General features: G+C 37.1%; 1 protein-coding gene across 8 annotated transcripts in view; it reads left to right on the forward strand.

Annotated features, from left to right (window-relative positions):
• The first annotated feature begins 251 nt into the window (after nt 1–251).
• The window catches only part of LOC111862114 (triokinase/FMN cyclase), a 31,845-nt gene continuing 8,766 nt past the window's right edge, over nt 252–23,330 (forward strand). The window contains exons 1-12 of one of the 8 annotated variants that reach the window (XM_023847245.2): nt 252–435; nt 2,777–4,244; nt 4,476–4,593; nt 4,859–4,993; nt 5,484–5,553; nt 8,559–8,669; nt 11,947–12,035; nt 12,244–12,339; nt 13,276–13,393; nt 17,016–17,101; nt 21,184–21,343; nt 22,812–23,047. In XM_023847245.2, coding sequence (XP_023703013.1) covers nt 4,865–4,993; nt 5,484–5,553; nt 8,559–8,669; nt 11,947–12,035; nt 12,244–12,339; nt 13,276–13,393; nt 17,016–17,101; nt 21,184–21,343; nt 22,812–23,047 — 1,095 coding nt within the window. In that variant the 5' untranslated portion in view covers nt 252–435; nt 2,777–4,244; nt 4,476–4,593; nt 4,859–4,864. The other 7 variants (XM_023847248.2, XM_023847246.2, XM_023847249.2 and 4 more) reach the window with 7 other exon arrangements.

Below are 23,330 nucleotides of genomic sequence, written 5' to 3' on the forward strand. Positions count from 1 at the left end.
TGCAAAATTATTTATTGCTATTCATGTGAACAGGAGGTTACGATGGGCGTAGGGGTGATGAGGGGGTGGGGAGGTCGCATAGGACGGTATGGTAGCATTCTATTTTATTGATCATGCTGTCAGTGTTGGTGGCCATTTCTCATCTAGTTAGAGAACGTCTGCATAGAGATGGCAGGAATAATGCCATGGGACGTCAACGCGATCAACGCTGCCATGTTGTCCAAATTTAATGAACAGTAACCGGGGGCTGGCAGAGAGGAAGATGCTGTTATGGTCGTGAAATGAGGCATAATCATTGTCAAACATTCGAGTCGATTCAGTGTTCACGACGAACGTTCTGTATATTGTATACAGGACACTTTTCGCGACTAATTTAAACATTCAATAACTTCAAATTTGTTTATTTTATAAGAAATACTTTCGTTAATCGAAAAGGTCCGAAATTTTGCAAATTTGATTTTCTTATATATTTAAAACAAGAAACTGTTCATTTCCGTGTTCACAAGAGCGTACCACTGGTCACTGTCCTGAGCCAGATCAATCCAATCCTACCTTCCCAGCCCATCTCTCCCAAGATCCATTTTAATATTGTTGACCCATCTATGTCTTGGTGTTCCCAGAGGTCTCTTTCCTTCTGGCTTTCCGACTACATTACATTACATTGCATTGCATTCCATGGATCTAAAGTTAGTCAAAATGACTGTAGGATGTGGAATATGTCATACAAATACAAAATGTATGTACAGACCCAATGGAGTTCCGAGACAAGAGAAACCAAGAATACACAGTTACTACACACAAGGCTATTTAAAGATTCATAAGTTATTTTCTAGACAATAGGTATTCATCAACAGAGTGGAATGAATGTGTATTTAAGTATTGTTTCAGTGCTATTTTAAATTGTGCCTTTTCATTCATAAGACCTTTGAGATCAGATGGCAGGTTATTAAAAATGTTAATCCCAGGATAATATGCGCTTTTCTGAAAGCATGAGAGGTTAGCAATTGTTTATGAAGACAGTGTTTGTGTCTTGTGTTAACACTGTGTACATCCGCTTTTGTCTGAGAATGTTCATTATTTGTAATGAAGTTTATTAAAGAATATATATATTCACAAGGCAAAGTTAAGATTTGTAGTCTCTTAAATAGATCTCTACAGGAATTACGGGGTTTCACGCCCATCATGATTGTAACAGTTTTCTTTTGCAATGTAAATACCTTTTTACTGTAAGATGAATTACCCCAGAAAATTATTCCATAATTCATTAAAGAGCGAAAATAAGTAAAATAGATCGATTTGAGAGTGTCAGTGTTACTAATATGTAACATGAATCTAACTGCATAACATGCTCTACTTAACTTTGGAATCAACCGATCGATATGGTTTTTCCAATTTAAATAATTATCAATTTGCAAGCCAAGGAATTTTGTGTTTATCCCCTCTTCTATACTTATCATTATATCCTATGTTTAATGGATATTGTGGTGAGTTTTTTGTTATAAATTTTATTACAATGTTTTTTCTAGGTTCAGGGACAGCTTGTCTGCAGAAAACCATTTACTCATTTGCGTAAAAACCTTGCTTGATAACATGCAGAAATCATCTAAATTTTTACCAGATATTATAACACTAGTGTCATCTGCAAATATTATAGGTATTGATGAGGTCCTTAGTGTAGGATGGAGGTCGTTTATATAAATTATGAAAAGCAAAGGCCCCAAAATTGACCTCTGTGGAACTCCACCAGTATCCTATATGCATTCCTCTTCTCCCCATTCGTGCTACATACCCTCCCCACCTCATCCTTCTTTACTTGATCATTCCAATTATACTTGGAGAAGAATACAAATTATGAAGGTCCTCATTATGCAGTTTTCTCCAACCTCCTGTCTGTTCATCTCTCTATGGTCCAAATATTCTCCTCATCTCCCTGTTCTCAAACACCCTCAGTCTGTCTTCCTTCCTTAATATCAGAGACCAAGTTTCACCACAGACAAAATTATAGTTTCGTATATTCTAATTTTTACGTTTTTAGACAGCAGATGAGAAGACAGAAGGTTCTGGACTGAATGGTATCAAGAATTACCCAAGTTCAGTATCCACTTAATTTCCTCCTGAATCAGGTTTTGATTTGTTATAGTCGTTTGACTATATGCTGTTCTAAATAGAACTCTCTTTAAAATGAAAGAAGGAAACATCTTGTGGGTGTTGCAATTTGTTGAAACTTGTGTGGTGTAATGAAGTGTGTAGATGGGTGATATGTAGTCATCATGAATTTGTAATGTGTTACATGTTTTATATCCAGCCTATGGGGAGATGATTGTATCTATGAAGTGAAAATAAATGTAAATGTAAGTGATGAATGTATTGGAATTGCTGTAGGAGTAGGCACTTTTGAATAATTAAAAGGTGGTGAGGAGAGAGGTGAGATATGTAATGGTTCTGAATTGAGTAACTGAGGTTTCCTGTGATACTTTATGTTGAATTTTGTGTAAATATATTTATCATAAACTGCAGAAGTTGTATGCTGGGCAATTTTGTGTGTGTTTAAACTTTGTGTCATATAATCTTGTATGCTGTGATAAAAAGGTTGTGGACTGTAAATATTTTAAATTCATTTTTTTAATTGAAATTACTTCTGTCTTGACTGTGCAACCACTGTACAAATGAGAGAGGCCGCAGTGGATTTATTGATCAGTTTAATGAAATTTCTTAATTTTATTTCAATGTTTTCCATTACATGTTCATAATGTTTCAGTAATATTTTTATTCCTAGTTTCTGCAATCTATGGATTATCCAAAATAAAGAAAAAATTGGACTCCTGTTACATAAACATCCAGTGTATGTTAGGAATTTGTTAATGTCAAGATGTGTTTTGGATGGGCCACTGAAATGATGATAGTGCTGTATAACAAATTTGTAAGTATTTCAGGAACAAACTAATTTTTCAGAGAATCTTAAGTGTTGTGAAAATGTGATGCTGGACACTATGCATGTGCCCTTGTTATACTGGCTGGCTTTACAGTTGGTGTGATATTAGGCCTGAATGTGCAGAAGCTTCTACCGACAGATTGGTTTTATGGTGCCATAGTAGTGTCTGACTTGTCTTTGTGCCCTCAACATATTCAAATTTTGTTCCTCTACTCCACTGGAAATTTGAATTTTTCTAATACCCCATTGGAGGAAGTTCAAACTATATGCTCAGAATGACACCATATGTACTGATTATTTGTCCGCAGGTTTTGGAGAGAGTTTGAATATTGTCAGAATCAGTCTACATTTCCTTAACGAGTAAAACTCTTGATGTTTGGTTGTGCGGTGGTGGTACCTTTGTGTACTATTGTGGGACCTCTGAAGTTTGATATATCTTAGAGCCAAACATCTCAAAATCATGTATTATAATTGTATTAATTACTGTCACTACACTGTGCTAAGTGTTGTAAATGAGATAAATATGGCAATTTTGGATTCAACAGGTAATGAGAAGTGGAGTTTTATGTTATCAAAATTTGAGACTGAATTTCAAAAAAGGGTATCCTGTACTGTGATGCACTGAGCATATAGCCAGCATCAGGTGGACAGGGTAAACATAAAATTGTAGTGAGGAATCCTAAGGAGGAGGTAAAAGAAGGCATCCTTAATATGGATCTTCTGTATGAAAGTGTGAGAATGGGAGTTGGATGGTATTGGCCTCTATTGTTGTTGAATGTTAAATAACATATCAGTCAAACAATTCCATTAATTGCTCATATTAGGACAATCCTGTACAACCTCTGAAAAGTAATACTAAATGAGATGTATTGCCATGTAGATGCTTGCTTGGTTTCTCTTTGACCCTGAAGATGGAGGCAGTATGTTCCTTAAAAATATCAGTTAACTTCTACTGTTTACATGGCATCACATCCCAGATAATAATACTCTTCATAGTCACTGCCATGAGAACCTCAAATGCAGCTACTAATTTTGCTGCAAACATGAAAAGATCAGCATTGGCTTTGTGGAAAGGTAGTGTTTCTTCCTTTTATTTCAATGGAATGCTGAAACCCTATGCTTGCCCACTTTCTTTAACAGAAATTATCTGATGTCTTGATTGTTGGCATAATGTCAGTGAATAAATGCATCTGAAGGTCATTTTTATCTCTTGTTGATGTCAGAGGTCTTCTGTGTAATCAGCGGGAAAAGTTTCTGTAAGAAATTACACAAGACTGGAGAAGCACATACACTGAAGTTGGATAGCCAAAACGTGAGTAGACAAGTATTGCTTTGTTAGTTGTAATTATAGACTCTGTATTTAACCATTCAAGTTTCCTTGTAAGTTCACTTTAGTTTCTTTGATTTTAATAGTTATGTAATGTACATAATCACTTGGCTGTAAGTGCAGTTGTATTAACTCTTTCCCATCAAAATTGATGGGAAAATGATATGAGTGAAGTGCAATTTTATTATTTCAAATATAATTATTCTGTGTTGACAGAATTGGCTCTGTACCTTCAAATGAGGTTAGAAGGGAATGACAAAATGAAAGCATGGAAGACATGAGTGGATGGAACCAAATATGAGTTGAAACTTAAATATTGAAAGTAGTCTTACATGTAAGTTAGTAAGCAAGTAAGCAAATTTTCTGGTAGGAAAGTAAAGTAAAGTGAGTCTAATGCAGCAGTTTTAATTTAACAGTACCATAATTTCGTTCAATTTTGATGTTTTTGTTTGAGATTAACTTTTTTCTTACTTTACTAAGAAACTTGTTTGGTGAATACATTGAAACTCAAATATGTAAGAGCCACCACATTCACTGTTTTTTTGACATATATGGTTATATCTGCTTAAATAAATTTTCTTTGTATATCATTATTTTAGATTTAAATGCAAAAAATGAGTAAGAAGCTAATTAATTTGCCAGAAAATTGTGTTGATGAGATGTTAGATGGTGTTGTCAAAGCTCATCCAGGCCTTTCTTTACATGCCAACTATCGAGTCATCTTAACAAAGCAGGTGAGTGAGTGTATGATTGATATTTTTCCAAGGCATGCACTTTTACTGAAAGTATAATTGACATTAATTCTTGTAATTCAGATCAAGCATTTCTAGAAAATAATACAAATTGGTCCAGTCAGACCCACTGAAATTAGTGTATGTAAGCATGTATCCTGTAAAAGGACAAACATGGTTGCAGTTATCTATCATATCATTGAAAAAGTTATTTCCTTATTTGTAATGGAATGACAGTTATGAGTTCAATGTCACATTACATTTATTCTCATTCTGTAGAGCACGATATAAACGGTATTTTAAAGTTATGACATCTTGGATGAACAGAGGCAAAATGTGTTGGAGACAGAGACAGTCTCAAATTTTCAGTGTTTTGAAAACTGTTTCTATCTACAGCATATCAGTGCAGCTGACTTCTGGAAGAGACTTTGCCTCATTTAGTCTTTATTCGAAACTTTCAGATTTTACATTGTTTTAATGCTTATAATTATAGTGGGCAGATACTAAGAAGAAAGTGGCGCTTTTGTCTGGAGGTGGATCTGGACATGAACCATTTGCTGCGGGTAAGCAAAGATATTTCACCTTCTCCTACATTACACTAGTAGACACAAAGACAGATCTAATGGAAATGTATCGAGTAACATGAGCTGGATTAAAATTGCACAGGATAGACTCAAATAATGGGGTTTAGTAAAGCGGAACTGGCCCATTAATTAGGGTATGTCAGATCTTATGTAGACAACATTATGGAAGGAAAGTTTTATGTGCAAGGAAGTATCCCCACAAAATCACATCTGTGATAAGTTAACATGGAAGAAAGTGCTGAGCATTAAGTTTCATAATAAGCAAGGACCTTTTTTATCTGCTGGGTAACTGACAATTTCTTAATGAGACATTGTTAATTTTATATGTATAAAAATAAATTATTTACAAATGGTATTTTGCACATTTGCAGCAATTTATTGTCAGCAAAAATGTTATAAATTTTACATGTAGTCATTCTGGCTTTGTTTTCTACAAACTGAATATATTATGTGAACATTGAGATGTGGTAACCATTTCACCTTGAATATGATTTCTAATAACAACTGTATCCACTGTTATGTGACACCATCCACTCAACTAAGTGGATATTCTCAGTCCTTGAATTGTGAAGTTCATTATCCATCTCCATCTGGTGCTAAAAATTCATGAGCTTTACCTCATGTCTTCACAGTGTGATGGTTATATATGGGGATAACTGTACCATTTTGCCACACATAAAATCCTTGACCGTGGATTGTTATCCTAGATATATGTTGGAGAAATATCATAATGAAACTAGGAAGCTGAGGGATACAAAGAATTTATTACAGCACACTTCCTGTTATTTTAGGGGCTGCTGTGTGGAGCTGTGACTTAACTAAACAACTTTCTACCCAGAAACTTCATACTATGTACTGATAAAAAGAAATAAAACCCGTAGTAATGAATAGACATGGCCGCGCCATAGCTCAAGCGGTTAGTCACTGGCTTTCCACTGCTGCGGCCCGGGTTTGATCCCAGGTCTGCTCACGTGGGATTTATGGTGGACAAAATGGCGCTGGGGCAGGTTTTCTCCAAGTACTTCGGTTTCCCCTGCCAATCTTCATTGCACCAATTGCTCCACAATCACCCTCATCTATCATCTGGGGCTGGTACAATAGACCAGAAGTGGCTGCAGTACAAGGGAGTTAGTCCCACCCCACTAGCAATAAAAAAAAAGCGAATGAATGAATAGACACTGATTTGGGAGCCAAGGACCAATGTCATACTCTTAGGAGAATCCTCATGTTACATATGAGATTTACTGATAATTACTGTGGGGCATGCGATAGCGTAGTTGGTTGAGGCACTGTGCTACAAGCTGGAAGGTTGCGGGTTCAAGTCCTGTTGAGATCATTGGATTCTTTTCAATTGACATAATCCATCTGGCCGCACTATGGTCCTGGGGTCAACTCAGCCTCTAACAGAAATGAGTAACAGGAATTGTCCTAGGGGGTAAAGTGTGGCCGGCATGTAGGGCTGACAACCTTACCGCCATCTGTGAGCTGACTGTCTAGAAAATGTGGGAGCTTCGACCTCTCACACCCCTATGGGCCTTCATGGCCTGTTATAGGGAAAGCTTTACTTTTTTACTGATAAGTACTGTAGAATGAACTGTATCTTGTTGCTCAGAGAAAGGTGTGCACCTAGAAAGACATCTCACAGTATTGTTACTTAACCAATTTGTTATGCTTCAACACCTATTTCATTTGAAATGTAAGTAGGAAACATATACCATTAGGGACCTTAATATATTTAACCGTTTATATACTGAGGTGTAAAGTGGATAGCATGGGATGGTGCATTTTAACCAATTAATCAGTGAAGGAAATAACAGGCAATTAAAGAATACAATAATGAGTCACTGGAACACTTTAATTCTAGTTGTATTGTGGCATATAGACCCGTTGCTAAGCAGTGACTCAGTAAACAGCGGCTCTTGCAAGGTAATACCTGCAATATACATGCATGCAACAGAACATCAATGTTATGCAACCCGTTTCTAAGCAGCAGATTGGTAAAAATGCCACAACAACAATAGAGTTATTGTTGGAAACACTATTTCCTATTCAGTCCATGCAAAGTGGCTATACAGGAGACATTTCGGGCGATCCAGTTAGTTGAGGGTTGGCAGTTCTGTTGAGCTCTGCAAGAGGGGCTGAGAATATGGCATTATTAGTTAGCTGAGAGTTGAAAGTCATGCTGTGGAGAAAAGAGTTACTTTCAAGAGTGCAGCTGTGAAGAGAAGGCTTTATGTGTGCTGTAGTTACAGTGAGACTGTTATAATTTTTTTGTTTTTCCTTGGCACTACAGCCCCAGTGGGCCTAGGCCTACCTTCATGAACTTCTCCATTAACTTCGGTTTTTCTAGATCTCACACATTCAGCAGGACTCCTTTGGTGGATGATCAGCTTGTCGCAAGGCCTCTACCTGTACACAAAAACAGAAGAACACACACAGAAACTAAACATCCATGCCCTGAGTGGGATTCGAACCCACAATCCCGGTTTCCAAGCGAGCGAAGACAGTACATGCCTTAGACCGCTCGGCTACCGTGACCGGCTGACTGTTATAATTACTGTGTTAAAATCAATTACCAGGTTATGACTAGTGAAGACTGATAAGACTTAGACTTAGCATACGCCAGTGACTTGTAAAGTGTGGAAATCAGTGATAGTGCTGTAATTTCTTGTAGTTCCGAATGGTGTGTATGAGTGGACGGTAAATTCATTCACCAATCCATACCCTGTCTATAGTCACACACATACATACACGTGGCAGTATTAAGTATAAATTTGTGGAAAATAATTTTGAAGACTTTCTTTTCATGCCTTTCTAAATTTTTTTTCCTCTCTCTTTCCCTTTAGAATTCACACATTGCTTTACCTTGAAATTGGTTTCAAGCACACTTTACAATAGCCACCGTTTTTACCATTTTGATAGATATGATAAACTGCACGGAACATAAAAACATATTTTGCACTAGTTTTTATTCCTCCTTGCAGGATTTGTTGGAGCTGGCATGCTGAGTGGTGCTGTTGTAGGGTCAGTGTTTGCTTCACCTCCAGCTAGAAATGTTCTGCATGCCATCCATTGTGTTAGTCAAGGCAATGAAGGTAAAAATGTGATTGTGATATTATTATACAGTATATCATGGTCAGTTTTACAAAACACTGACACTTCTTTCAGTCTAACAGAGATCCTTTCTTGTTATGAGTGTTAATAATTCCAGCCATGTAAGGATCCCTGTAATGTAAATAAATGAATGAATGAATTCCCACTAAACAAAAGTTTTTTTTAATGCTAGTGGGGTGGGACTAAGTTCCTTGTACTGCAGCCACTTCTGGCCTATTGTGCCAGCCCCAGATGATAGGTGAGGGTGATTGTGGAGCAATTGGTGGAATGAAGATTGGCAGGGGAAACCAAAGTACTCAGAGAAAACCTGTCGCAGTGCCACTTTGTCCACCACAGATCCCACTTGACCAGATCCGGGATTGAACCTGGACTGCCGCAGTGGGAAACAAATGTTGCTATTTTGAATTGACTTTATTGACTTTGTGAAATGTTGCTATGCTGTGTAAAAAGACAAAGATGCCATAGTGGCAGGTAGTTTCACATTAGAACTTACACACTCATGTCTTCAACTCACAAAGCAGTGCTTCTTTTGTGAAGTGATAGGAAGGGGTCCTACCAATAAAATAGAAGTACATGAGGATTCCTCTGCAGTTTCTATCAGTGTAATATCTGGAATGATCAGACAGTGATCCACCATGACCAGAGACAGCATCTCCAATATTTTGGACAGGGTGCTACTAATAAATGTGGATTATCCATATAGTTTATATTTAGTGTATTTGGTGACTTTTGTATTTGGCAGGATATGATTGTGATACAGGATTTGTGCTTATTTTCAGCAGTTTTTTCAAGCTTCTGTAAGAACTGTTCAGTAAGTAAAATTGGAGGCTATTAAGTGCTTCTGCCAGTCACAGTAGCCTCGCAGTCTAAGGCATGAACTGTTTTTGCTCGCTCAGATGCTGGGATTGTGGGTTCGAATCTCACTTAAGGCATGGATGTTTGGTGTGTGTATGCATTTGTTCTGTGTTTAGGTAGAGGCCTTGCAATGAGCTGATCACTCATCCAAAGGAGTCCTACTGTCTGTAAAAATGATTGTTGAACTGAATAAGGGCCCAGAATGGGCTTGAAAAGTCATTCAAAAAATTATTACTTCCACATAGATGTCCAACAGAATAAGAAATACTGGATAAACCATATATTTCTCCACAAAGTCACCAAAGAAAACTGAGGCATTTGTTCCAGCAATACCCAATCCGTGATATTTGAGGTTCTCATGGAAGTGACTGTGAAGATACTCTCCCCTGGGATTGTGATACCATGTACATTTGGTTCTGAATATATTTCTTCAAATTATTGGATCCTATGTATAAATTCACACATCACTATATATCCCATAAGACAGTAATATTCATACACTCTCTTTGATTCCAGCAGAAAAGAAATTATGGCTCATTTGTTATCATTCACTGGTTCACCATGACTTTCACCTTGTCGTCATGCCACAAGTGTTTTCCCTCACTGTTACCCATGGTATAGGAACTGGAAAAGATGAATAGCTTACCCAACCACAGTTCATCCTGGACCTTGTGACTAGTGCCACTTCAAAGGTAAACATTTGTGACAAGAAGATGAGGTGAAACCTGAGGTGTACTAGTAGGTGCAGACAACAAGCCCTTATTTCTTCTATACAGGAACTGATCATGTGAAACATTACTTAGCTAAAAGTCTCAGGTCTGATGATGACATGGATCAATAGATAGTTGTCCATTATACCTTGTTTTTGGCACTGGTGTCAAAGTAATGCTACGTGTTAAACAGCCCATGTATCTTTGCAATGCATTACTTTTTGTGAAATTGTGTGTTGAGTATTCTGATGTTTGTTATTATAATAGTTTCTGCACAACTATTTCATTATTTTTGTTTTTGTGACTATGTTGTATTTGTGGTTTATGGAGTACGGTGTCTCAACATTTTCAATTCTCTTGGTAAGCAGCTGTCCCAAGGATGGGGTAACTGGTCACCTGCTTCATTTCCATTTACTATAAGAATATTACATGCTTCTGCTGCTCCTGGAAATATTTTGGCAATGGTGCTAGAGGAGAGCATATGATGGTGAGAGTAGGAACTACTGTGCATATGTAAATAGAGAAACATGAACAAATCAAAAGAAGAAAAACTGTTGATTTTATCCTGTGGGCGCTTTTGTTTCGTTTTGTTTTTACAGAAATGGAGAAAGACCGCCTCTGTGGTCTAGTAGTCAGAGTTCCTGCCTACAGCTCCAGAGGTCTGGGGTTCGATTCCTGGCAATACCAGATTTTCTGTGAAGTAGGGGGTCTGGAAGGGGTCCACTCGGCCTTGTGAGGATAATTGAGAGCCATTTCAAGGAAGGAGCGGCTCTGGTCTAGAAAACTGAGATTAATGGCCATGGGGATCTGTTGCACTGACCATGTGACACCCTCTATCCGCAAAAGTTGGCACTAACTTCGCCAAAAAGCTGTGGCCGCTCGGTCGGTATAGTTCGCTTGGAGACTAGAGGCCTTGGAGTTTAGTTTTATGGAGAAGTCTCATATTTTGAGGTCCTAATCTGTAGCTTATTTAACTTATACATAAATCCAGCAATGGAAAATGTGTACAAAATATGTCAGACCAGGGGTTAATTCAGCAGTGTCAGACACATTATGCACAGTATCTGTTTCGAGAGAAAACTGCAAAAATCAAAAAGTTTAAATAATCACTATCTTGGTGAACATAGTAAATATATTGACCCCTTATTAATATGAATGCAATATATCAATATCAGCACTATCAAGCATTATCTTGTGAGAATTAGAAATGAAGATCTTTACAAAGTTACTGTAACGAATTTATTTTATTACTACAGCATCCACCATGATATGAATGATTAAAAAATTAATAGTTGAAGGATGATTAATGACTGAAATCTTAAAGGTAATTCTGAAACAGCTGGCAAGTGATAAAGAGCACAAGACAGCAGCTCCCTGATGATGTGTAATATATCATCATGACAGATATTTTCATACAGTATTTTAATTTGTTGTTGAACCTAAACATGAATTTTTAAGGAGGATTTGCAGGCTTCATGAAAACAGATTTTTTAATAATTCCTTTTGAAATATTTTTTAATGATGTTTTAAATTCCCAGTACTTCTGATTCATAAATAATGTTGAATATAAGTATTAAATATATTAATTGAGCTTCTATCCTAATAAAATCAATTATTCATTGATCTACTAATCACTGAGTTTGCTGTGAATTCCAACGAATGTTGAGCAAATGATAATTTTTATTTTTCTTAGCTGGAACACTGGTATTTATTCCAAACTACACTGGAGACTGCCTTAATTTTGGTCTTGCTGTTGAATGGGCTAAGAGTGAAGGTTTAAAGGTTAGAACCTTTTGAATTATTTCTTATGACATGAAATTATGCTTCATTGTGAAAATTGCTGAATGTTATCCGTACAGAAAAAATATACCGAATAATGACAGTGATCACATCAGACTTCAAAATTTTGTTTTTTGCCATGGCAAATAAGCAAGCATATTTCTGAAGACTGGGATGCAAAGCATCTCTTACTCTCAGGTTATATTTCTAGGTCGAGAGCATTGTGCTTGGAGAAGACTGTGCTCTTCTTGGACAAGACAGTTCTGTTGGACGTAGGGGGATGTGCGGTATGGTCTTCATTTTCAAGGTAAATTTGAGAAATATAGCTAAGAGGAAGCTGGGATTATTGTTTAACTTGAAATTAAGTTTAACTGTGATGTCAAGAGACACATCAGAATAAGGAAATAACATGTATGAATTCTTGATATATAAGACAAATGCCAAGGAAGAGTATTCCACTGACCCGTACTTTTGATTTTCATGCTCAAGTTAAAGTTTTCCTTGTGCTTAATTAAGCACTATGCTAGGATGACATATGCAGGAGTGGAAATTCAGCTTCACGTGTACTTAACCTTGAAAGTAGATGGAGCTGAGTCAGCTTTTCATTCCAACCACTTTGCCCTTGGGGAACGCTTCCAGCAGATATTTGATCATTAACTAAAATGCTGGGAGGGTTCCAGAGCCAGTCTGAACATCATGGGGAACAGAGAAATCCCTGTCCCTGTCAGCAATCAAACCGTGGCCATCCAGCCAGTAGTCTAGTCACTATAATTTTCATTTTGTGCATCCTGTTGTGTCATTATATACAATTTCTTTATCGGAGTCTGTCACAACACAGAAATATAAAGGTCAAGGCTAAAATTAGCTTGGCTACATGTTTCGACTCTTGCCATCATCAGGCAAATACATGACTACCATATTCACACACCACTGAACTGCAATTACGATGGTAAAGCTGGACACTTGATAATACATTATAAAATACATGGTATAAAAGTACAATGAAGTACAAACTCATTAAAAGAAAAGTTATGATGTAAAATAATGTTAAAACTCTTAAGTGATATTCTATATCATCCAGTCAGTTTGTTGCAATTTTGTTATATTCCTGCAGACATAATGGTATATTCAGAGTTGTATACATGTAATAAACAGAGCATTGTAATATATATTTATTTACACTCTGTATATAAAATTGCTTCCTCATACGTGTCACTGTATCTGACTTGTATTTAATTCACAGATTGCAGGAGCCATGGTAGAGGAGGGAAAATCTTTAACAGATATAGCACAGACTGTTAGAATGGTTCTGAGGGTTTTGGCCTCTTATGGTGTGAGCCTTTCAGCATGCAGTCTGCCAGGTGTGTAGCTACTGTGTACTCATAAATTCTTTATTTGAGTATTTCTTACTTTTAAATATTAATGCATAATATTTTTGTTCTGTGGGGATTTGCCTTTGTTTTTTGTCATTACTCCCGTGACAACCCACTTCTTCGGAACAGTTTGTTGGTCCTGAAAAGGACCGTGGTTGCTGAGATGCTTGACCGTGAGGTAGCATGGCGCGCACCGGTAGGGAGAGAGGTTAGTTGCGGTGATTTGACTGGCCACAGCATGGCCGTTGCTGGAGGTTGCTTGATCGCTGCGCGGCAGGTGAGTTGAGGTTGCGTGGTCACGCAGCGCGGTCGCAGGAGTGATGAGGCAGTGGTTACGCCAGATGCCCAGTGGGTCGGACAGGGTCACAACAACTGGCGAGTCCAGGCAAGGTGCCCCAGTGCGTCGGGTGTGAGAGCCGGAGGGCCAAGGCAGTCGTGCCTGGTGCAGCCTGCCGATGCCTCCGAAGACCGAGCACTGGCGACGAAGCCTGCTGGCTGATGTTGCTTGAGTGTTGCTTGATCGTAGACTGAAGTCAGACTGATGCTGCCGGCTTGCGGCTGCTCCTTTTTATACACTGCTTGGTGGGCAGAGCGAAACTTGAAATTGAGGAGGAAGAATTTGCAGGGCGCTGATTGGCTAGCACACATGATGATGTAGATGCGGGGCTAGCAGCGAGCGCAGTATAAATGCGAACATTTGGAGCAATTTGATTGGTTAGCGTGTGTGATGGTGAAAAGTGATGTGAAGAGTGTGTGTTGCAGAAAATGCGTGACAATGTGGGATGTTCCCACAGTTCCATCTCAAGCAGTACTGTTATGGCTAACTGAAATACTGCTATTGTAAGTAAGTGGACCATGAAGAGACAAAGAAGTTAGTCTGAGATAGCAGAATGAAAATATCTGTAGTAAAGAAATTGTTGGAATACATTTTAATGCGTAGTTTCTGTGAGATGTCTTCCAAATGCATATTCTATTTATAATTATGTTATATGTGTTATGTCAGAATGTTTGGCTGGGTCATGTGCAGGAATTCACTGAGTTATGAATATGCAGCTTATAAACCTCTGTACATACAAATTAATGAATGAATACCTTAACATCTGAGTAATTCATTCATGTAAATAGAAACATATTTAAAGAAAAGTTCCCAAAAGGATCTAGTGTCGTCAGCTTCTGCAGTCCTTGAAAGTGTCCAGAAGTCCCATTCAGCATCTCCACCAAAGGCTTATACCTTCTTATCCTCCCTTATTAAACATATTCTTCCTCAAGAAATGTCATTTTCAGTAAGAAATGCAGTGCCAGCTCTCACTTAAAACTATTTTTTTTCTGTTTCAGTTTGATTATCCTTAAGTTTTCTCGTCATTACTGGTATTACAACAGCATTCCTTCTATTACGCATTTACAAAAGTAATGCTTCTATTATGCATTAAAAATGTACTACATTTTGACATAATTATGAGTTAAATGTGCTCTTGGTGGCTGGCTTGAGGGTCTGAGTCTATGGGAAACCATGTTCCAAGTCGCAAACAATAATCTTATGAAGAAAGCAATTTTGAAATAGAATTCATTGTGAAAGATTTTCTATGTAGTATTCATATACGTATAAACCATGTATGTTGTGAAAGTTATGTACCTTATCATTCACGCATGAGAAGTATAACTTTCTATAAATACCCATATTGCTAGCTTTGTCTTTAATTTTTTTGGATTTCTGTGTTAGTGTTGTAGCAAACCTTCCAATAAAATTATGTAGATTCAGTTAATACAAAGCTGGCACAATGCTTATTCACATCACCCAATTCCTTGCACCCCATAAAATTAATTGCTTGCTGGGTTAAACGTTAACTATATTAGTTATTTGTGACTCTCATTAGAAACAAAGTATTTAAACAAAACTTAGAAGCTAAAATTAATGCTCACCAATACAATTAATCAGTTAGCCTGATGAGGCTGGATATGCCAGACATGCCAGGACCCAGTCTGGCTGATACGTATTTAAAGGTTGGTTTTCAATGCATGTAATTCACATACACAGTGTTTCCAGGTTCTGTTAGGACTGTGTTCATTAAAAATCCAAAATGTGAGTTATTTTCAAAATTTCACTCCTTTTATTCAAAATAGTCTCCTTCTGGATCAATACATAGCTGGAATCAATTGAATTTTTTTTAAACTGTCACTGTACTCCTTTTGTGGAATCGCATTTAAAACTGCAGTAGATTCCCTTTGGATGCCCTGGATGGTGTCATGACAGTCTCCTTTCATCGCCAACTTAAATTTTGGGAACAACCAGAAATCTGCTGGAGCCAATCTGGCAAATATGGAGGATGATCAAGGACTGTGATCACTTTTCTGGCCAAAAAATTGGGCACAGTCTTCGATTTGTGGGATGGGACATTGTTGTGGAGGAGCGACCAGGAACCATGCTCTCAATATTCAGGTCGAATTTGAAGAATTCTTGTCCACAAACGATTGAGGACTCCGAGATAATAATCAGAATTCACTGTTTGACCTTATGGCGGAAATTCCTCGTGAATGATTCCTTTGGAATCAAAGAAAACGATTAGCAGTGTCTTTACTCGACTATTTTGCATGTGCACTTTCTTTGGTTTCGGCTTCTTTGGGCTCAACCACGCTGCACTCTGCCACTTTGTGAGAGGCTCATTTTGAAAACACCATGTCTCGTCACCAGTAACAATCAATTTTATAAATTTTGTATCACTTTGGGCTGACCGTAACATGTCTTTGCAATGTTCCACTCTGGCATGTTTTTTATTGCCTGACAGTGCGTGCAGTACAAACTGTGCAGACCTTCCGTTTGTCCAAATCCTTGGTCAAAAATTGATGCACAATACTTTTTGGTATTCCCAAAAGCTCCTCAATGAGTCTTGCAGAAACACATCTGTCTGATGCAAGGATTTCGGTCACTTTTTTCACATTTTCTTCAGTGTGACTTGTTCTCAGCTTTGATGCACGTGGAGTGTATTCGATGTCCTCTCTGCCATCACGAAATACAGCATACCATCGAAAAATGTTCGAGCGACTCAAACAATCACTACAGTACACACTTTTCATCATTTTGTATGCTTCTCCAGCTGTTTTGCCTAACTTCAAACAAAATTTGATGTTGGCTCTCTGTTCAACCGCCATTTTCTGATGAGCATGAGAACAGTACTGTTACATTCAAGGTCAGAACACATGATGCAGTGATGCTTGCACTTTGAAATTATAGACAGCCACAGCTGAAACTTCTAGAATCTTAACACTACAACTCACCAGCAGATGACATTGCAGGGCAAAAAAAAAATAGGCCTAACGGATCCTGGACACGCTGTGTATACACTAAAGAAATAGCATAACAATGCAAAATATCTGATTTTCTAGGCTTCTATATATGAATACTTCTTTAAATTGTCATTGATGTTTTGCGACGCAGCAATTCTTATGTTACCTATTGCACTAGGCATGAAAGGTAGAGGTTTAAATTTGACCTATCCAAAAAAATTTGCTAATAGTTATTTCCTCAACACCAAATATAATGAATCAAGATGTATGCATCTGCTACTATATTCCTTTCATAATTCATATTATGAATTGCTCGTTGTGTTATCAGGTTCTGGACCATTGTTCAAAATTGGAACTGATGAGATGGAGCTTGGGCTTGGAGTCCATGGTGAAGCCGGAATAAAAAGAGTGAAGGTACAGTTATAAATATTAAAACATTGTGTACTGTATTTACATACACTGCTACCCTCAGTTCCCAGGTATTTAATCAGACTCCAGAAACAGTATTTGTGCATTAAAATAAAACAGAAAATTTTGCCTTCCTTTACGTTTAACCAATTTACATTAAACTTTACACCAGGTATTGATGAAGGTATCTAGTACCCTTTGAGAATATTGTGCATTGAAACAGTATGAATCCAACAGCAGATACTGTGGGCCAGTATTCTCTTTAACTCTATTTGTTATAACATGAGTATTTTATTTTTTGATGAAATTTCATATTTTGATCACGTGTGTAAGTAATACTGGCTTATTTCTTCATATAATGCTTCAAACAATGCCTTGCTAATATCATATTTATAAAACAAAGTTAAAGATTACCTTGTTCTTAATTAAGCACCACAATTTGAAGATGTATCCTTGTGCTTAAACACCAGCAGATGTATGAGGGAGGGAGGAGGTACAACTGCTTGAATTCTTAACATTCACACTAGACAGATGCAAGTGGTCAGCTTCACATCCTGACCACTTCATACACAAGGAAAGAGTCTCTGTTTCACATTGGAGCAGAGGCTGGTTGGATCGAAGAACTAGTCTGGATGCTGTAGCAAAGAGCAAAATCTTTAACCTTCCATGAATTAAATATAGCCTGTACCCTAGCCGCTATGCTGACTGTGCTTTGCAGATCGAGATCATTCCTATGTATATCCTCATTTACAAATTCAATATAATTTATTGCTGCAGTCATACCAATGTAGGGGAATGCCTAATACCATTCAGTTAATAATCTTTTTTTTCTTTCAATTTGATATATAAAAATGCAAACATTTAAGTATAAAATCTTTAATTTCATGTGTAATTTTGTATGAGCACAAAACTTGATTTCACATTGAAGTAAGAACATAGGCTAAGGTGTTTGAGAGAATACTGAGGAGAATATTTGTGCCTAAGAATTAGAAAGTGATGGAATCAATCAATCAATCAATTTATTTGTTCCGAGAATCCATATTTGGAGATACAACCTCCGGATATAGAACAGTCAATTACTACATATTAAAATAACACATATCATACATGAGTCAAGAATACTATGAAACTTAATTACATACAGATTTGATACACATCAATCATACAATATACCATCCCACTTTCAACAATTCAATACCAAAAGAAACCCAACATCCAACATTTTCTTTAAAGGTTACAATATGAGGAGCTTCATAATTTGTACTCTTTACCAAACATTAGCAGGATGATGAAATGAGAGAGTATGAAATGGGCAGGCCAAGATATCACTCATATTGCTCTAAATTTTGAAGAAAATCAGAATTTGGAAAGTGTTCCTATTACCACCAAACAGAATATCAGTAAAGTCTGTTTTTTCTTTGATACTATCAACAATTGACAGATTTTTTTAAATCAGCAGGCTGCAGAGGTCTTGTTTTTTTGTGTTTCATTTTCACTGGAAGCATAATTTTTATGGTCAAGGGGACTGTGATAATATCCACTTTTGTTTTCTATCATAACAGAAGTTATGTAAACATTCTATCTTGTCCTTCATAAGCCAAGTAGATACATCTGGAGAAAAAACATGATGTCACATGCAAGACAGTTCGTAAGCAGTAAGCTAAAAAGAGTCCTTATACTGTATTATTATTATTTGTACTAATTATGACGGAATAATGTCTGTAGACAGATTTTGAAGTTTGCATGGCAACTGGATGCAATTATGTCTTTTCAGGTGATCGTTCGTGTTAGTATGAAACAAGTTTCCAAAACATCAAGAAGAAAGACCTCGTAATAATTTGAAAAGAAAAGATTGTAGGAAGACAGTAAACTGTAGATTTTTTCTATATTGACCCACATAGAATAGGGACAGTGCTAGAAGAGAATACTTTAATGGTATGATACCTAAGCACAGGAAAACATTACCATTGTATATATTTGTGTGTTTAGGGGGTCAGATAGTTTAGTGAGAATACATACATACATACATACATAATTCATAAATTCACTGATCCATTGTCCAAATTAGATCAGATATTGCACTTGTCAAAATAAGACTTGATTGCAGAAGTACAATCATGAAGAAAGCAGTCTTCTGGGATTTGGCACCGTGTATATGTGGTGTTAACCGACGTTTCGGAGGAACGTATCGCCCCCATCTTCAGGGTAGAAGAAAAAGTATAAGAAATCTGCAAGCGACAACACCGTGAGAAACGGTAAAGCAGACTCCGTTTCTCACGGTGTTGTCGCTTGCAGATTTCTTATACTTTTTCTTCTACCCTGAAGATGGGGGCGATACGTTCCTCCGAAACGTCGGTTAACACCACATATACACGGTGCCAAATCCCAGAAGACTGCTTTCTTCATAGTTACTGCCGTGAAAGCCTCAAATCTTACAAGTACAATCATGTCAACAGAAATAACCACACACAACCAGAAGCACCGAATAACCATAATTTACATTGTCATTAATAAACAAAATTACAAGGAATATAGTTATTAAATGTTATACATGCTTAGCAGAAATATATTCGTCTGTTGAATAAAAAGCATTTGTTGTGAGGGAACTTTTCAGTGTTCGTTTAAAAATCTTCACATCATCATTTGTATATTTTGAGGAAGATTATTATAAACCATAATGGATGAATATAACATGCCTCTCTGGATTGAAGATAGTCTCACTGATGACACATGTAACTTTCCAAACTGTCTAGTGTTTATATGATGAATATTATTGTTGGTTTGAAAAAAATTGTGATTTCTAACAACAAACATCAGTACAGAATAGATATATAGGCTAGGAATCATCAAAATACCCAACCTCTTAAAACCTTCTTTACATGAGTTTCCAGGACTCAATCTCAGCATAACCCTAATGACTCTTTTTTGGGCAACAAATAAACTTTTCGTAACTGGAGAAGAACCCCAGAATATAATACTATGTTCAAGCTGAGACTGATAATAAGAAAAATAGACCATTCGAAGAGCTTGTTCACTGACAAGGGACTGTAACTTCCTGAGCAAAAAACATGCTGTATTCAGTTTCTTTAATAATTTTTCAGATTGTTTTTTCCAGTTAAGTAGACAATCTAAATACATACCTTAAAAATTAACATTATCAACATCTTTAAGTCTAAAATTATTATATGTTACCAGTAATGTATATTCTGGAGACATAGGAGTCACAAATTTAATCAGGTGAGTTTTACTCAAATTAAGTACCAGATTGTTATTTCGGAACCAGCTTGAAACCCTAGTCATAACTCTATTTAATTTAATATTCAAAGAATAATGACTTTACTCAACTCATGGAAGGAACCAACATTAATGGTGTGAATTTGTTAGCTGTCAGCTTCCACATGCTACCTACAATGCATATCCTTCATCTGTCAACACCAGAAGCAAACAACTTGAGAACAAAACAGATAGAACAAGAATAGACGTGACAATCAGTGGGTGTGGGGGAAGGCACACAAGGTGTTGTAGCTGTAAGGCAGATGGGTGTTGAAGAATCTGTTAATTTTTTTTCAATGACTGGAATGGTTCTGAACTTGATGACTGGCATTTGATTCCTTGCAGAGTCAGATATTTTTCTCTTTACTACCATGACTGGCAGACTGGCTCTAGGGCCATCCACCTTCCTGTTTAATGCATATCCAGAGATCTTTCTACGTGAACAAAGCCAAAGTATGAAGCTATCACTAATTACAGTCTAGTTCCAAAGTTAACATGTAGAGCTATACCTCTAGTTCCTTATGTTTAAGTACAGGAACAACTTCATCTTTATATGTGTGTGGGTTTGAAGATACAAAAAGCGTTTGGTGTGTTTAGAATGTATTTAATGTATGGCTATCATGAAATTCTGAAACAAGGCTTACTTAGTTTGATGTTTTTCTTTATAGGCATATAATATCTTCTGTTCTGAGTAATGACATTGCTGTGTACAAAGAAAACATATCAATATATGAGGTTTACACTTTGATTTTCTTTCTGCACAAAACAGTTGATGATTCCAGTATATTTATTTTTTGTATTTTCATGTGTTACAGATCCGTACAGCAACAGAAACTGTGAAAATAATTTTGGAAGCTATTATAGGGACATTAAAACTAAAATCTGGAGACGAAGTTGTTGTGCTTATTAATAATTTGGGTGGTACATCACAGCTGGAACAATGGCTGGTTACCGGAGAAGTTCATAAACAATTTAGTAAGCACATAGACACATTTGCAACATTTGTAAAATGTGGTAACTCTTTCATTAGACAAAGAATTTTTCAAGAATTACTATGAATTAGAGTAGTTTCACAAATAATGCAGGATAGTACATTTCTCACATATGCCGATTTTGGCTGTTGCTGTTAAGTTATTCAGAGTCACATCACTGCATACAGGAACATATTACACTGTATGAGACCGCTGTGACAGTATCAAGTGGTGCACAAAGATAGTTTGTTGTGGCAGCAGAGTGTACTCAACCAGATCCCCTGCTTGCTTTTTCTACTTTCTCCCTCCAGCTGCCTGTCATGCAAGTACTGTTAGGCAGGCAAAATATTTGTTAGTTTGTTACTGTTTGTAACTGATAGTTACTCACCTGCCTAGGACATTCTCCTGATATTATTGAAACCTGAATTTCCGATGTCATATTCATAAGAACCCACCACTAAATACTGTCATGAGCCAACTGAATTCAGTCCCACAACTTCACATCATATTCCCCTGTGATACATTTCATTACTATATTCACATCTATTCCTAGATCTGTAGGAGGAAATTAAGAGGAGATTGAACTCGGGTAATGCTTGCTACCATTCAGTCCAGAACCTTTTGTCTTCTCGTCTGCTGTCCAAAAACATAAATATTAAAATATACAAAACTATAATTTTGCCCATAGTTCTGTAAGGGTGTGAAACTTTGTCTCTGACATTAAGGGAGGAACATAGACTGAGGGTGTTTGAGAACAGGGTGTTAAGGAAAATACTTGAACCGAAGATGAAGTGACAGGAAGTTGGAGAAAACTGCATAATGAGGAGCTTCATAACTTGTACTCTTCTCCAAGTATAATTAAAATGATCAAGTCAAGGAGGATGAGGTGGGCAGGTCATGTAGCACGAATGGGGGAGATGAGGAATGTGTATAGGATATTGGTGGGACAGCCGGAAGGAAAGAGACCACAGGGACGACTAAGGTGTAGGTGGGTGGACAATATTAGACTGGATCTTAGAGAGATAGGATGGGATGGTATGGACTGGATAGATCTGGCTCAGAATAGGGACCAGTGGATGGCTCTTGTGAACACAGTAATGAACCTTCGGGTTCCATAAAATTCTGGGAAATTCTTGAGTAGCTGCAGAATTGGTGGCTCCTCAAGCAGGGCTCACCTCCATGAGTAAGTAAGTATTCCTATATCTGTAAGTGATCTTTTCCCCTTACTTGCCCTGACAGTATTGGGCAAACAGTACAAATTATGAACCTCCTCATTACAATTTTCTCTATCCCTCATTGTGCCCTCTTCCTATTTCTCTTCACGTTTTTTCTTAAACAGTCTCAATCTCAGTTCTTCTCTTAGAGTGATAGACCAAGTTTGACAACCATATAAAACAATAGGTACAACTGTAGTACAAGAATGATACAGATATAAAATTATTATGTAATTCTGAATGTATCCTTTGTTGCAGCTACCCTTGGCATTGCTGTGTTACGTATATATGCAGCATGTATCATGACATCATTAGAAATGGCTGGGATTCAGGTCTCTGCATTAAAGATTTCTGGGGCACACAAGGAAGACTGGTTGAACTATCTTGATGCAGAAACTAAGGCATGCGCCTGGTGTGGGTCTCCCATGTCCATTCCACCAGAAGAGCCACTGAAGGACACTCCTCCCCCTGAAAATCATCCAGAGGAACACAAGGTTGGTATTATGTGAGAGTACTGAGCATCAAATATAAATAATTAAAAAATATAGTCGATTATACCAATTGGATGCTTGCCAAGAGTATTGCTTTTATTCAACTAACATTATTTCTTTTAAATGAGAAGACAAGCAATATCTGTTAGTATACATACATACATACATACTTTATTTCACTTCCATAAATCCTATCAGGAGTTACAAACTCATGTGGATGTGGAGATCGTCTTGGTTACAAATTTGGCACAAGATACCACTTGTCGTACAAATATCATAAACATTC

Source organism: Cryptotermes secundus, unplaced genomic scaffold (genome assembly GCF_002891405.2).
Source record: "Cryptotermes secundus unplaced genomic scaffold, Csec_1.0 scaffold645, whole genome shotgun sequence".
Taxonomy (NCBI): Eukaryota; Metazoa; Arthropoda; class Insecta; order Blattodea; family Kalotermitidae; genus Cryptotermes; species Cryptotermes secundus.